The sequence below is a fragment of the Euprymna scolopes genome, chromosome 2, assembly GCF_053919585.1.
Source record: "Euprymna scolopes isolate OS-2025 chromosome 2, ASM5391958v1, whole genome shotgun sequence".
NCBI classification, from domain to species: Eukaryota; Metazoa; Mollusca; class Cephalopoda; order Sepiida; family Sepiolidae; genus Euprymna; species Euprymna scolopes.
This window is the reverse complement of record NC_136483.1, coordinates 198,376,691-198,394,554: the sequence shown is the minus strand read 5'-3', so window position 1 is coordinate 198,394,554 and position 17,864 is coordinate 198,376,691. Positions and strand designations below refer to the sequence as shown.

General features: G+C 31.1%; 1 protein-coding gene across 1 annotated transcript in view; it reads left to right on the top strand.

The window, feature by feature from the left end:
* The window catches only part of LOC145241318 (uncharacterized), a 151,393-nt gene extending 140,357 nt beyond the window's left edge, over positions 1–11,036 (top strand). The window contains exons 31-34 of the mRNA XM_080104136.1: positions 346–720; positions 3,221–3,522; positions 9,408–9,462; positions 10,851–11,036. Of these exons, the coding sequence (XP_079960262.1) occupies positions 346–720; positions 3,221–3,522; positions 9,408–9,437 (707 nt within the window). The 3' untranslated portion in view covers positions 9,438–9,462; positions 10,851–11,036. The remainder of the gene's footprint in view (positions 1–345; positions 721–3,220; positions 3,523–9,407; positions 9,463–10,850) is intronic.
* Positions 11,037–17,864: the final 6,828 nt, after the last annotated feature.

Sequence of the window (17,864 nt, the reverse complement as noted above, 5' to 3'; positions counted from 1 at the left end):
GGTGGCTACGTGTTTTGTCTGGAGCGATTTCCATAAAAATATTTTAATGAAATTTTGATTAAATTAAAAATAAAGTTTAACATTAGAACAGCTAGTTCTTAAGTTAATAATAATCGATTAATTAATTTATGAGCGAATGGACACATATTTAATACCTGATGAAAAACGCAGGTGCGTTTCGAAATATTGTATAAAAATACAAAAATCATTATCGCTTTCAAATATCACAAATCATCTTCAAAATACTTCATACGTGGAAACAAATTAATTAAGATAATTAAGTAATGATCATTATTCTTTTAAATTTTTCATGCATGTGAATTTTTTTTCTGCATTTTATTCTAGGTGTTCACGACACCCGGTTTGGTCTGATCGGATTTGCCAGTTTTTACCAGCAACGTGATTACGTTCACACGATGGACGGTAAGATGATGTCCAGCAGCCGATCGATGATCCAGTACTTGGAGAAACTTAGCTACACAAAGTTTTTGTACTATATCGATGTGATGAGGGCAATTATGAGGGCCACTGAGTACCCGTTCCGTGCTGGGGCACGTAAGACCATTATCTTGGTGACATGCACCGGTTGTCATGAGAGAAAAGTGACCACCTGGGAACTGGAGCAGATGCTTAACGATTATGACATCACATTGCACGTGCTGGCTGACCATGACGTTAAGACGAAAGGAAACCTGAACACAAATGACACTTATCTCTACGGTAAGGAAACACAAAACTTATGCAGAGAATGAATGGTTTTCTGCGGATTTTGCATTGGCATATTCTAACAGTTTATGTTGGAATATACCAAGCACTGCTCAAATTTTAAAACGCTAGAAAATAAAAAGAAAACATCGTGATAGAAAACATTAATCGTATAGCAATTTCAATGAAGAAAAATTGAAATACAATAAATAAAAAAGATCAACTTAAATTTCATGAAATTGTTTTTTAGTAAAATAACGTGAAGCAATTAAAACATTTTTTGGTGTTAATTTGTTTTTTGTAAGAAATGTTATCGCTTTGAAGAGTTTTTTTTTTGGTGGAGGTATAAAAATAATGTTTTATGACAAAATATTTTTTTGTGGGGATAAAAAAAATAATGTTTTATAACAAAATGTTTTTTTTTGTGGGAATACAAAAATTATGTTTTATAACAAAATGTTTTTGTGGCGGTACAAAAAATTATGCTTTATGTTTTATGGCAAAATGTTTTCTTTGGTGGGTGTACAAAAAATTATGCTTTCTGACAAAATGTTTTTAGGTGGGGGAACAAAAATGTGTTTATAACAAAATGTTTTTTTGGGTGGGATAAAAAATTATGCTTTATGACAAAATGTTTTTTGTTTGGTGGGAGTACAAAAAGTTATGTTTAATGACAAAATGTTTTTTTGTGGGGGGTATAAAAAATTGTTTTATGACAAAATAATTTTTTTCGGTGGAGGTACAAATGTGTTTTTTGTGGGTGTACAAAAAGTTACATTTTATGACAAAACGTTTTTGTTTTTTGATGGGGATTTAAAAATTTTTTTTTTCTACGTCATTTTTTTTTCTGTTAAGATTAGGGGGCAGGCTATTTTAGGTTGAAGATTTTTAGTTATCTGCAGGGGATTCCTAAGGAAATGCTCTTTGCAAATGTCTCATAGACAATTTTTCCATTCGGTCATGGTATCTTTGGAACCAATAACACACTGTTGCTGTAAATTTCGAACAGTTATAATGTTGTGGAATACTTCTTCTAATTTTTTTAAACTCTCGTCTGCTGCATTAGCTGAGTGGTTCGCTATATCCTGGTGATTTTCGTAAGTTGCCAGAATATGCCGCCACAACATCCACGGAAAATTCTCAGGTCATTCTCTGCATAAATGTCTGTTTTGTTTTTATGACGTTTTTATTATTGCAATTAAATATAAACGTACAAATTTCACAAGTTGATTTGATCGGTTGCTTCATGTCAGCACGTTTTTCATGTTTTCCATTTTAAATACACATTCTTTTAGACCAACCAAACAAAGGAAATGATTGAGTAATCCTAAAATGAAAACTGACGGGACTCCTTTTCACTAACACCGCAATTCATAACAACAAATCTCAACTCTAATATTTTCTCTCAGTTATCAACCAACCAACTACCTGTCCTCTCCATTTCGTCCGTCTTTGTTATGAGGACTTACCAATTCATTTATAATGGATTGATAACTATTATATAAACCATGATTACTATTATATAAACCATGATTACTATTATATAAACCATGATTACTATTATATAAACCATGATAACTATTATATAAACCATGATAACTATTATATAAACCATGATTACTATTATATAAACCATGATAACTATTATATAAACCATGAAATTACTCTTGTGGTGGAAAATATCGCGACCTAATGCGAAACTACAAACTGTCTAACTCAATAGTCGGTAAATATCGACAACCTTTCTTTGTATTCACTTGTACAATATATTCTTTCTACCTAAACCTGTTTTTTTTTTCATTATCATTTCACCCGCAAACAAGGCACAGAGCTATTTAGTCATGAGGGCTATTATTTGAAACCAAATCTGCAGAGATACTATTTAGGGAGTTGGCCAGCAAGATGTCTGTTCATATTACACGAATTTCTGCATGTCAGCACATTAAGAGAAACAGAGGCCCGGAGGGAATTCCAAAGTGTATCAGTTTGAGAGAAAAAGCTATTCGAGTAGAAGACTTTATAGCATTTAGGGATCTCTACAGTGAAGGAGTGGAATTTTGCTGCTTGTCGAGTTTGTCCAAGGTATTGTCGTCAAGGGGGTACTAGTGCTTGGTGTTCGATAGAGCACTTACCATTGAAATACTTGTAAAACAGACTCATGTCTTTCTTTATGACCTTTCCATAGGGCCACAATACTCTTAAAGCAGTTATTCCTTTCATATGGAAATGAAAGTCACATAAAAAAGTCACATAAAAAAGTCACATAAAAAAAAGTCGCATAAAAAAGTCACATAAAAAAGTCACATAAAGAATCCAGATAAAAACACAAATTCTTGACTTCTTTTTCTTTCTGTGATACTCACACTTGACATGTTAAACACGTGCGCTGCCAGTTTTGTGAGTAGTTTCTTCTCTTACAGATTGTTTTTATTACAAACCCAGACAGCTGAGAAAGCCTGAACTCTCAAACGGTTCACTAGACAATTATTTTCGTTTTATTGTTATGCTTTTCCAGGTGCCGATAAAAGCCATGCTTACTCGAAGGAAATCGTCGACATTGGAATGGAGACAAACATTGTGATACCAGATGACAACTGTGTCCAGCTCGCTCTCGAATCGAACGGTTCCTATTTCGACTCGAAAAAGTTGGAAAAGGGCTCGGCCAGTACTTCTTTCATGAAGAGCTTCACAGAACGCATCTCCGAGTCTTTGATGCCGACCAATTGCCAAAGATGCCACTGCGTGCCAGATGAGAGGGGAGTTGGGAAGTCCATTTGCAAAGCATGCTCAAAGAACATCGACAACCAATTCGCAGGGGTAAGGAGACACTCACCCATCATCCTTTCCTCTCCATCTCATCTTCCTCATCTCTTTCTTATTTAACATTCTTTATACTTACATGTGTGAATACTACAATTTTACAATATCTATATAACGTCTCTCCTTTGCTATATGAATAAAACAGTAGTCGTATGTATGTGTGTTTGTGTGTCTGTCTGTGTGAAAACATTTAACCGATAAACTCTTAAACTATTGGTCACATAACACTGAAATTAACAGGAAATAGTCATCATACACCAAGGAGAGTTTATAACGAGTAAAATCTTTGTTTGGATGGACGAATAACGCATACAAAAATATACCGGCAAGTTGAAATGTAAAATGTTCATTTCAACTAACCGACATATTTCTATTATTTTTGTGCATGCGCAAATTCATTCATACCTTGAAGTGATTTAATTTTAAATCTTTCTTACCTACCTGTCAATAGCTCAAATGGTAGGGAACGCGACTAGAACACTGAATGTCTTGGTTTTGATTTTAGCTGATTGCACCTAAGTCATTTTTTAAAAATCTTTTGAAATCAGTACTATATGTTAGGTACAATATAATATTCAATAGAGACTGGCTCCGTTATAATAAATACAAAATTTGCATGAATTAAAATATATTTAAGCGTATTTTATGACTGGGCAAGACCGGGCCTTCCTTTCTCATTTATAGTATTAATGAAATAATAATAATAATAATAATAATAATAATAATAATAATAATAATAATCCTAAATCTTTAGAAAAATCCTCGAATCTACAAACCACTCCAAGTAACCATAAACCACTAACCAGCCACAGTTAAGTTTAAATAGAAAAAGAATGAAATTCAACTAAAACCAAGAGGATTAAAACTGCCAGAAATCCAATAAACTGATCCCCACCTAAAGAAAGCAAATACACTGTCGCATATGCTGGTACCAGCTGAGGCTAATATTATGCCAAATGTTTGTGAAGAGTTAAACCGGCTGGAAAGTCCGATGAGGTAAAGCACTAACTAGACCTCCTCTGGAAGGGTTCGGAGATTACCAAAGCCTTAGATAGTTTTAATACCACTCAAATTCCAGAGTACACCAACTGTCTTTGTTAGTGATAAACCAATAGTTAACGGCTGTTACGATAATGTAAAACGATTTGCAAAAAAGGAATAAAAAGCTGGAAATCTCGAAAGACATGTTGTAACTCAAACTTCTGGGAACACCACTAGTTATTGTCAGTGAGCAATCACTAAAAATGGCTTGTGTGAAAACTCTTAATGACTTAATAATAATAATAATAATAATAATAATAATAATAATAATAATAATAAAATAAAAAAATACTACTACTACTACTACTACTAATAATAATAAAAAAAATAAAATAAAAAATAATAATGTTGTCACTCACTCCAGGGAACGCCACAAATTACTCTTAAAAAGAACCCTTTGATGATAGCCTGTGTGAAAACTCCTAATGAGTGAATAATAATAATAATAATAATAATAATAATAATAATAATAATAATAATAAGAAGAAGAAGAAGAAGAAGAAGAAGAAGAAATAAAATTGGGGAAAATGCAACTGTAAAAAGTGAGAGAAGCCCTTTGGTCAATAATTTCTCAACAAACATAGTACTCTATCAAGTTAAAACTGAAAACTCGAGTAATAAAAATACTAAATAGGAGAAACCTGTTTAGATAAAAGATTCTATAAATAGAACAACTAATATAGATTTAGTTGATAGCAACTTATTAACACACACACACACACACACACACACACACACACACACACACACACACACACCTATATATCTATCTATATATCTATAAAAGTGAACGTGTCTGTGAGTATGTGTGTGTGTGTCTGTGTACATTTCCCTACGCAATAACTTTGTCAATTTTTAGTCTACAGACTCGAAATTTGATATACAGGATACTGAAATTTAGGAAAATCTATGTGATTGGTTTTCGGACAGAAATTTGGCTGTCAAAGGATCAAAGTTCAACGATTTGACCTTTGAGAACTCTACCAAACTCCTCCGACGATTTTAGGTATAAACACTTGAAATTTTAGATATAGGTTCCTTGGACATGGATCTGACTTAATTACTCAATTTGAGCACAAAACAATAAATGTTAAGGGGTCATAATAGGGTTCAAAGTTAAAAAAATTGATCGTTTTTTTTTTCTCTGCATACACCTCCAAACACCCGGGCAACGCCGAGCACTCATGCTAGTATATATATATATATATATATATATATATATATATATATATATATATATGTGTGTGTGTGTGTGTGTGTGTGTGTGTGTGTGTGTGTGAAGAGAGTAGAACCCCGGGATACGGTAGCCCTAGAATACATTTTTTCAGATTACGATGTGGAATACGATGTCTTTCCAGTCTCTGGTTACGGTATTTTGCCTTGTCTTACGTTGTTATTTATAATGTTATTTGATTATATACATGCGTATTCTATGCTGTACTATATTTTGTTTACTAATTTTTAATGCCGTATCCCAGGGTTCTACTATATATATATATATATATATATATATATATATATATATATATATATATATATATATATATATATATATATATATATATATAGTTTTGAATGTGAGATGATATATATAATTATATATAATTATTTCCACAATCAAACAATGTCATAGTTCACACAAGCCTTAAAAGCTGCAGACCGGAAGTCTTATCAAAGAACCTACGGCTGAGTGTACACGTCGAGTCTTTCTACTTATGCGGTGATAAAACTTTTCAAATTCACTTGTGATGTTAGGCTGTATAAGGTTGTTTACTTTGGCTAAAAATGAACTGTTACTTATCAGAGGCATTCTTATACACAACCTATCTAACAACACCCGACAACACAAATTACATTTGTGTGAGATTTCAAAAACTCTGCCCGGCCGTTTCAGAGTTCATCCTCAGTGTGGGCTCATCAGTAGAACATATCCGAACTCTGGAATCGAAACCTGAGTAAATTGCATGTGAGGTGAGTATCCTACCACTTGAGCTACTATGCCACATACAAGAAAGCCCATTGACTAACACAGATCGAGCAAAACAAACGGGTTTCGATTCACGATTTTTCGTATGTTCTATGTATGAGCCCAAAACAAGCGAAACTCGAATCTTGAACTTCTGGTCTGCAGCTTCCATGGTTTATATGAGCCACGGCTTGTTTGGTTGTGAAAATCCTTGAGTAGAGCACTGTAAAATGATTTCATCCGCTGCTTAATTAGCGTTAATGCAAAGCTCTATGTTTGTTTGTAAATAAACAAGCAGATCGAGCACTGTGAATACGATGAGCAAGTCCCTTTATAAATGGGCATTTGATGAGGTCGTTTACGGGCACCGATCCAATGGTCGGAGGTTAAAACTGCCGACTATCAACTATATGATTTAGGTTCAATCTCTTGCTAGGGTCTAGTCACACATGAGCTGTGATACAGCGAAACAGTTCTGTATGTGGATTATTATATATAAATATGTGTGTGTGTGTGTGTCGTCCCGCGCACGCGCGTGTGTGATCGATAATAGTAACTAGATTAAAAGGTATATCAAATTTAAAGGAATTTAGATTTGTGCACCTCGAGCATCGAAATATCTTAACAAGCCATTAAAATATCTTAACAAGCCATTAAACTATCTTAACAAGCCATTAAAATATCTTCCTTCTCTCTCTACATTTAATGTATAAATTCATTCTATTTGCCAGCCATCTTCCGAGCGAAATACTAATTGCACGTTTGCCTTGTTTTGTCTTATATTTGTCTTCATTTAGGTACGTGCAATATGAATGGCCGATCTTTAAAATGCATAAGCATAAAAAATTCACAAAAAATTTAGGAAATCAACTAATTTTAATTAAATTTTCAGTATTTCTTTTTATTTTACAAATAAAATAATTGGTTCGTTATATTCTGCGATTATTACAATCGCAGAATATAACGAACCAATTATTTTATTTGTAAAATTTTAGTGAAAATGAATATATTTTCACTAAAATTATATAAAAAAATAATAATGGGTTAATTACATTTTATAAACAAAAAACACCTTCGCTAAAGTTAAATTTTTAAGTACCAAAAATAGATGCATGAATTTCTGCTGCTTTTTTTTTTATAAAAATAAAGCATTGAAAATTAAAAGAAATTTTGTAATATTTCAAAAACATCATGAAAAATCCCCTAAAATCCGTGTTAATGAAATCAATATAACTAAAATAAATAAATAATTAAATAAAAATAAATAATAATAATTTCTCGAATTATCGATATTATCATTGAATTAATTTATTGTTTATTCAATATTTTCACTAAAAAAATATAATTAAAAAAATATTTTATGTGATTTTTAAAATAACAATTTTCACAAAAATGTCAAATGTTATAATATTCTTCTTGTATGCATGATGGTGTAAATATCAACTTAAAAAAATGAACAAATTGAGATGCAGGATCATTAAGAAAAATAATTTTAAAATTTATATTATTTTTAATAACGATTAATTTACACAAATACGGATGAGCAAAATTGTACAAAAAAAAAAATGATAATTAAAACAAGATTTGCATCATACCCACCGCATTTTCTTTAATTATTAAGAAATTGTTGTTTTTTTTTTTTCAATGAATAAATTGTCAGTGAAATCAGTGATTTTAATTGACTTTTTTCACACATAAAATGCACTTTTATTTTATTAGAAAAAGGATTAATCTATTGTTGCAACACAAGTCATCATTTATTACAACAAATAGGATTTCCTAAATTAATGAATATTTTTTATAATCTTCAAAAATACAGAAATTAAAGTATAATAATGTTTCAATTCCTTTATACATTTAAAAATAAAATTGATTTTCTGACATTTTGGCTTCCGTAGAAATTATGCGCGACGTCTTTTCGTTTCTTTTGATTGTGTGAAGCTAGATGGGTTACTAAACTCTCTATTAATTAAACTATTATTTTTTGTACAAACAAGTTTTTTTTTTTTATTTAATTCAATATCTGGTACTTTTACACTTTATCGCCGAAATTGGAGCCACCATTTTATTTCGCGCATTTGCTGTTAAAATCCAAGGGAGAAATCAGTATTTTAAACTATGGTCGAAGCGTGAAATAAATAACAAAAAAATTAAACTGGAGAACGATTGCTTCCGAAAAGAATAAATTAACCTAAAATTAAATGAAAAACTTTCCCGTTGTCATTAATTAAATGGAAACATTTCCAATTAAACAATTATGGATATATGTTCTTTTTCACTTTATTTACCTTTTTTTCATGCTTTTTTTTTCGGAAGTTTATCTAGTTTAATTTTTTTGTTATTTATTTCTAACTTCGGCTATAGTTTAAAATACTGATTTCTCCCTCTGATTCTAATCGACAGATGCTCGAAATAAAATGGCGTCTCCAGTTTCGGCGATAAAGTGTAGAAGCACCCAAAACCTTAAGACTCTACTTTACTGATTATTTTGGAAATAGACCCAAAAAACTAATATTTATCTTTCAATGGATGTTTACAATTAATTTATTTAACTTCAAAATTTAGCTGAACTTGTCAGTTTCCGACTCCGCCGTGAAAACATTTTTCATTTAACGTTTTTTCACGGGTACAAATATTTTTCCATTTAGAGATTAACCTTAAGCTTTAATCTTTCAAATACAATCCAAAAGTAATCGAAAGCCTACAAAAATTATAAGCGGCTTTCAAAACTGTTTCCCTTCAGTTTTTTTTCCATCGAAATGCACTTGGTTGGTTTTCCATATATATTTGGTCAGATTTCTATCATTATTAAAATAATCAATTCTTTGATTTCTTCTTTAATTGAGTTTATTTATCATCTTATTTCGTTTTTTAGAACGTCGTTAAAGAATTTCCTTCCTATTGATGAGTCTTTTCGAAAATATTTCAACGTAAGTAAAAAAAAATCTTTTTCTTTTCTTTATCTCTTTCCTTCTCCTGTTATTTTTCCTCGGAAGATGTTCCCTTCACACATTTCATTGAATGTTAATCTTATACATTCATTGTTAATTGATTTTTTTCAATTCTAATAAAAAATTAATTGATATTTTTTAATTCTAATAATAAAAAATTAATTGATTAAAAAATCAAATTTCAACGGTCTTGTAATAAAGATTTAAGTTTCTTTTTAGCCATGATGAATTCAAACAAGACATATTGCCACTTGAACATAAGGGGCCACTATTTGTGATCCTGTTTAGGGAAGATGAGTGAGGTATCAGTTGCATTATTTCTGCATATCAGTACAGTCAGGAAAGCACCCAATAGGAAGAGCAGTTTAACAATCCGAAAGAAGAAGCTCCTAGAATAGAAGGCTTTCCGGATTCTATGCCCTTTAAGAGTTAAGGAATGGATTTTGTGGCTTGTCGAGTTCGTCGGAGATAGGTACGTCGAGAGAGCACAAGTGCAATGAGTTCATCAGAGCATATTCTATTAAAATACTTGTAAAACAGACACAAGCCTGGGGTGGTGAACCTTCTAGAACTGCACAGAACCTACATTACATTGCAATCAACAGGGAACACGTTATTACAGGAATGGCATAATCTCTGTTTATTTTGGATGTGAGGGGGAAAGCTCTGCATTTGAGACACTCTTTCACCGCACAAGCAGTAGGGTCTGACGTATAAAATCAAAAGTAACTTCTTTAATAAGACAGCGCGTATTCGAAATGAATGTTTCTATTTAGAGCACAATTGAACCATGATATGTGATATTTGCATTTTCAACATTATTTCAAGCCATTATATAAAAATAATTTCAACAGTAGAATCTCTACAGTGCAATGTAGATTATAATGTATGGTGGACTTGTAAAGCTTCCCTTCAGTGCACCGCGAGGTGTTCCCGACTAAAGCAAGTAATTAACCGATTTGATTGAAAAATGGGCGATTTCGCCGATTTCGAAGACAATAAAAGTATTGGAAATATGAAACATTTATTGATCCTCATTCACTCCTGAGCAACTCCCTGCTAGTTGAATTTAAAAGACAAAGAACAGAAACATGATCCGATTTATTCAATGTTAAGAAAAAAAAAAGAATTAACTACAAAAGAAAATTGTGTTCTTTTCTCTGTTAAAATAAACAACATTGTTTCAATGATTTTTAAGACTAAAAATCATTGATTATTTTGATTGTCAATAATTAGGAAAGAATTTTTCTTGATTAAAATAGAAACACGCAAAGTTAAGTTGATTAAGCTTTTTGTCGATTTATTTGTCGTGTAGAAAATATCGTTGAAAGATTTGAAAATTAAAATTTTTTCGTTTTTCATTTCAGAATTTCAGAATTGTGTGAGTGCGAAATCCAAACTAAAAAAAAAATATATAAAAACAGATGAAAATGGAGAAAAAAAAAAACAAAACAAAAACAAAGCAAAACAATTCTTCGGAAATATTTATTAGAATCAAAACATTGTGACGCCATTTTTTAAATTCAATAAAAACATTTTCTTTTGTTCTCTTATTTGTTTTGCTTTTTTAATTAATTTTTAAAATTTTTTTCTCTATTTCATTTTAAATCGAAATGTTTAAAACAAACCAAAAAGAGTATTACCTTGTGCGACTGTGCGTAGTTGTTATGATTTAATAAACGAGTTCGTTGAATTCGTTCATTTGTTAATAAATCCATAAAGATCATATTAAACAGAAATCTCTGGCCTGATTTTGATGATGTAAACCTAAATATATTAACTTACGACCGTAAATCCTAAACGCCTCAGAGTTATGTATTTGTTTTTCATTCTAATGTGGCGTTTGTATAACATATCAACTAGATAAAAGAATAACTTTTTGTGTGATATTTAGTAGAATAAAAACAAGAATAATGTCGTTGTTTGAAGTTATCGAGATGGAAAAGATTAAAAATGATGTAAGACCTTACATTTTTTTATTACGCACTTTAATTTAAAGGAAAGTATTGTTATTCAAAATACTAGTTGGTTTTAAAATGTAACTATTTAAGTTGATGTTATAATGTAATTATCATGAGAGATGTGATTAAGTAGTGCTGTTCATTCGAATTTAAACATAGACCAAAACGAAAAGTAGAATAATTAATGTAGATATGACATTGAAACAAAGTATTCATGGAGATAAAGGAAAAGGTTTAGTAGTCAAGCAGCAAACAGCATTTGGATGTCATTTGTAATTTTCATAGTTTTACGCAACACAATAATTCCATTTGCTAATGAACATAGATTTTTAGTCATTAAAAAAATTAATATATTCCAGGAGGTGAGTCTTAATAAAGAAAACATTGTATCGGATATAGACTGATATAGTATTTAATAGATAGAAAATAGATATGGAGACTAGAAACCAAAAATTTTTATGAATTAATCGCTATACAAAATGAAATATTTATTTCCTAGAAGAGAACGTATCGATGGCAAAAATCAGAATCTGATTCCGCATTTTTACACACATCCATACATACATCTATATATACATACATATATGCATAATACATACGCATATACATACATGCGTTCACAGATATATATGTATATATGTGTACACACACAGATATATATATATAGGAGATAATACGAGTGGAATTTCTTGAGCTTTATATTATCCCGATAAGTCTCCTCTTGTAGAATTGAATTTACTCTCTTCTGTTATCTACCCTCGTTATATATATATATATATATATATATATATATATATATATATATATATATATATATATATATATATATATATATATATATATAAATCCTTAGTGGTTATAATAGTACTTATCAGTTCATGTATGATTATTTACTTTTTTCTGTGTTTTTATTTATTTGTTTTTCCGTGTTTGTTACTTGCTAATTTGATCTGGTCTATTTCTCCTTCACGTCTATCACAATCAATCTACATTCCTTTGCGTTTCCCCCTTTACTTATTTTTTATTCCTTTTTTATTATATTAAGTTTTAGTTTATCTAATTAATATATATATATATATATATATACATATATATATATATATATATATATATATATATATATATATATATATATATATATATATATATATATATAAATGTCCCATATATGTGAAACTCCTATGGATTGGCACTAAAAGCCAAGAGTTTTCACATAGAATTAGCACAGCCGTTTCTCGTTGCTATTTTGCAACGAAGTTTCGAGCAGTGTTTGGGACTAGAAGTGCTTTCCCCTCCTTTCGAAAAGATAGTATTGCCACCACAGAATATAATATGGTAGTATACAAATTTCATGGTCAGTGTGAGGCTGACTACGTGGGACATACTATTCAGCGATTGGAGGTGAGAATTTCCCAACATGTCCCTCCTTCGATACGTAGGCACAAACAATAGCCAACATCCGGGCATTTGTATACTCATAGTTCGGCCATTAGTGAACACTTATTAAAGTGTCAAGTCTGCACTGGAGGTTACACGAATAGAGCATTCTCCATTTTACACAGAGCCCGCTCGAGAATACATTTGAAAATTCTCGAAGCTGTCACGATTATTTTACGAAAACCAACTCTGTGTAAGCAAAAAGAACACACCCATAATCAAGAACTTATGGGTGTAGTTTGAGAATGCTTCTCCGTCTCTCCAAACTTCATTTATTAATTTCACCCCTTCATTCGTTAATTTTGGTCTTTAGACCTCAATATTATTAAAAAAAAATTTTTTTTTATCTTTTAAACCCACCGATGTTATAGTTGAAAAGAATCGGCCGAAAGGTATCTTCGTTAATTTAATTCTTTTTATCCCCCCTTTTCATACGTTTTCCCCCCTTCATTCGGTTCAAATAATTTTGAACTACATACTGGTTTTGGAGATTGGAATTTCAGACTTTGTAGTATTTGTTATCAATTAAACGTCAAAAAAAAAAAGTCCTCAATTTCAATAATGGTATTTCCCCCAGTGCTATTAAAATTCTTCTCATATATATATATATATATATATATATATATATATATATATATATATATATATATATATGGAGAGTGGAAGTAAGGGATAGAGAGGGGAGGAGGGAAAAAGGGGAAGAGGGGAGAGAAACACACGATAGAGAAAAAATTTAAAAAAAAAGATAAAAAAGAAAAAATATCTATATAAATTAAGTTAAAGTTTGTAAAGTTATAAATATAAAACAGAGCAAGAGATGGGGAGGGGGAAGAAGAAAAGGGAAAAATGAAAGACGGAATTAAAATTGAGCGTGCCAAAAATGATGATCTTTATCCCGTCTATTGAAACAACTTGTAATGAATTAAATTTATACACTCGGGGTTGAAATAATAAAACAAAACATTTAGCACTCTTTATCCTTGTTTTTTTTTTAAACCAAATATACCATTTAATATATATATATATATATATATATATAGTGGAAATGGTAATTAATAAAAACTGAAGAAAGTGCTCAATACCGTTGTAGAGCAAATATGCGTTTTTATTTTTTTATTACCGTATCTTTCTGTTAAGTTACATTATTGTTTCAGCTACTTGGTCGTTTTTTTGGCCGTCTGTAGCATCCTCAGACTTTTACAGAAAACCCTCTGAGGATGCTACAGACGGCCAAAAAAAAAAAAACGGCCGGGTAGCTGAAACAATAATGTAACTTAACAGAAAGATACGGTAATAAAAAATAAAACGCATATATATATATATATATATATATATATATATATATATATATATATATATATATATATATATATTACCTAGAAAAATGCGAGCATGAAAAGTAATATGGTTAAGCTCAAACAAAGTAAAGGACTAATTGTTAAAACTGGAAAAGAAAAGGACAAGATATTCTAGTAAAAAATTTAATAAATTTATAACTTAAAAAATTGCAGCATTAAGAATCGATTTTATGTTATAAATCTGAATTAAAAAAAAATCTTAAAAGTTTTTTCTTTTTATAAATCATTTTTTTGTCTTTTCTTGGAGATGTTAAAATCTCTCTCTAAGTCTGCTGAGTGCTAAATGGACAGTTTTAAGATTTTTTCAAGTGCAACAGGTGACTCATGTCACTCACGTGGCTATGTATAAAATAAATTCAAATATCGTTATGAATGATTATTAATGTTTTTAAAAAAATGCCAAACGATATAAGATTTATTTATTTACCGTTTAAAGACATGCTAGCTTATGTTTATAGTGTTTTTCAATGAGGAATCCTTCCAGACTGAGGTAATTTCGTTTTGTTTTCATGAAGTGGCTGTTAATGACAGGACATGTAAACTCGCACAAACGGGTCAGTAAAATATATATATATATATATATATATATATATATATATATATATATATATATATATAAGGAATGTTAAAAAAGCAGGTGAGTTAAAGTTCTTAAAAATATGCATAACGACTAAGAAATGTACATGCCCTCCCCAGTACAGGAAAGTAATGAATAATGTTTACGAAAAATATTATAATCAATCTTAAAAAATTGGTTGTGGTGCCTTTCAATGAAGGAGAAGTCCTTTTAGACTGAGGTATTTTTGGTTTGCTTTTATGAAGTGGTCGGTAAATTAAGAAATGAAGCCCCGCTAATTAAAAAATGTTAAAAAGCACGTTAGCTAATGTTTAAAGAATATGTGCATAATACTCCCCAAAAGTGTACTTATCTCCCCCCTCAAAGAAAGGAAAGCAACGAATAAAAATCTTTTTTATGAATGAAATTGTTGCTTTTGTATGAGCTTGAATCCAAACTCACAAAGCTGAGTTTCTAGCCCATGTAATGAAAAAAGATATACCCAGACAAATGGTAAAAGCACAAAACGGCAGCAGTAAGTGAAAATGAAAGTCACAAAATTCTATGGGACATGGATATACAAACGGATAAACCCATCAAAGCAAGAAGACCGTATGCCATAATAGTTAATAAGAAGGAAAAATCTTGCCAGATTGTTGATTTTTATCATTCCAGCAGACAACAGATTGAAAATCAAGGAGACAGAGAAGCGTAGCAAATACACAGAACTGGCCAGAGAGTTCTTCAAAAGGATCTGGAAGATGAAGAAAGTCAAGATGACACCTGCAATAGTTGGAACGCTAGGAACAATACCGAAAAACTTTGGAAAAAAAATGGGAGAGATTGGAATCAGAGGAATTTCAATAAAAAAAAAACGCAGAAATATTGAGGAAAACCCTTGAATGCGGAAATTAATAACACATGAACTACAGACACAAAATACAACACGCAGAAAAAAAAAATGCAACAGATATAAAATACAAAGGAGCGTCACATGTAATCATAAAACTGGAACATTTTTTTTGTGTCACCAAAAACTGACACCACACCAACGCGAGCAGGGTCAAGGAGGATGGAAAAACCGAGTAGAGAAAGCACTAGCCAGATCTCCGCTAGATGAGTGTCACTCAAATTCCAGTGAAGACCAATGGTCACCGCCAACGAGAAACCAATGGTAAGCGGCTACTACAATAATGCAAATCCAATGGTTATCGACAGAAGTGAAGAATACTGGAAATCTGGGGAGACTTGTCACTCAGACACCAGAGAATGGCACAAGTTTTTCTCCAAGAGAAATCTTTGATGATGACCTGTGTGACTACTCCTAGTGAGTAAATAATAATAATAATAATAATAATAATAATAATAATAATAATAATAATAATAACTAGTGGGACCTGTGAAAATTCAACAGCAGCATCTTTCATAGAAAATATACTGCTGCTGGGTATTCTGTGGACGTTCAGCGTGAATGGAGACCCTGCGATATTATTGTAGCCGTTTTGTTAAAACTGTAAAAGTATTTATCTAAGTAATCTGGTTAATGTAATTTCAGAATATATCTTGTTATTACGGTTTATTTCCCATATCCTTATAGGAGTCTGTAACATATTTTCTTTGTATGGACGCCTGGTGCTAACAGAAATCCACGATATCATTATACCATCTTTAGACAGAAGAGGTAGACCAAGAAAGTATGTTTTAGTTTCACGTGCGTCCTTTTCTTTTCCAGTTTTAACGACTAGTCCTTTACTTTTTCATGTTTAAGCTTAACCATATTACTTTATTTTTTTTTTTTATTAAATTTTAATTTTTTTCATTGCGTCTTCGGTGATCGGCGATCCTATTCATACAAGATAGACGGTGATAACATACTACGAACATTAAATTAACGTATCTATATATTAAAATTATTAATTAACGTATCTATATATTAATTTACTGTTTGTAGCATCGTTTTCTATCCTCCTTTTTAATAAATACGATCACTCGATCGAATAATTTATAATCTGGAAACCGTGACCCACGTACGTACGTTAAAGGTACTACGGTATTATTATTATTATTATTATTATTATTAGTAGTAGTAGTAGTAGTAGTAGTAGTAGTAGTAGTAGTAACACCAACAGTCGTTATAAGAAATCTCCCCCCCCGCCCCCCCCCCAGAATGAAAAGAACTCTTTTGAGGACTGGTTTTCTTCCGTGGTAGATAAACTTTTTTAAAGTCGCCTAACAAGGACTTGAGAATTAACCAAATATCTGTCCGAAAAATTAGCATGTCCACTGTCCCGACCATGTAAATTTGTCTATATATATATATATATATATATATATATATATATATATATATATATTTCCCCAAAACCTCTGGCCCTGATGGTGGAAGGGTGGGGGACTAAAACTTGCTGCTATGGTTTCAAATGATCTGAAATACAAGAAAAGGGCGGCTTGATTCCAAATATTTCTCATATGTTATATCTCCCTCTTTTGCAAAGAGATTACGATCATGAATATATCCAATATCAGATAATCTTTATACACTGTGAAATTTACTTTATCTATGAAAACTAAAATTAAAATTTTATCACAATTGGTAAAAAGGAACCTATATTTTCAAACCATTAAAATATGCCCAAATTTGCTCAGATTTGTATATATAGTGTCCTGGAAGGCCAGCATCAGTTTTGCTTCTTCGGTTGTATCTCATGTGACCTTGCCAGGCCATTAATATATATATATATATATATATATATATATATACATTTTTTTTTACACAGTTGTCACCACTTATCAAGGCCCGGAAGCCACTCAGGGATAAGGGTTATTGCAAGTACATTATACTTATATATATATATATATATAATTCTAATTTCCATACTGAGGGTAATGCAACAGACGATAAGTATTCCGACTACTGACCAAGCAGTCAGGTTTCAATTTAATTTTTACCAGAGATTTCAGCGAAACTGATAAAATGATGCAATCCTTAGGAATTGACCTCAAGCATTCTTAGATCCGAAAAATCCTTACGCAGGTAACCTCAAAACACTTCACGGCCAAGAATGATGT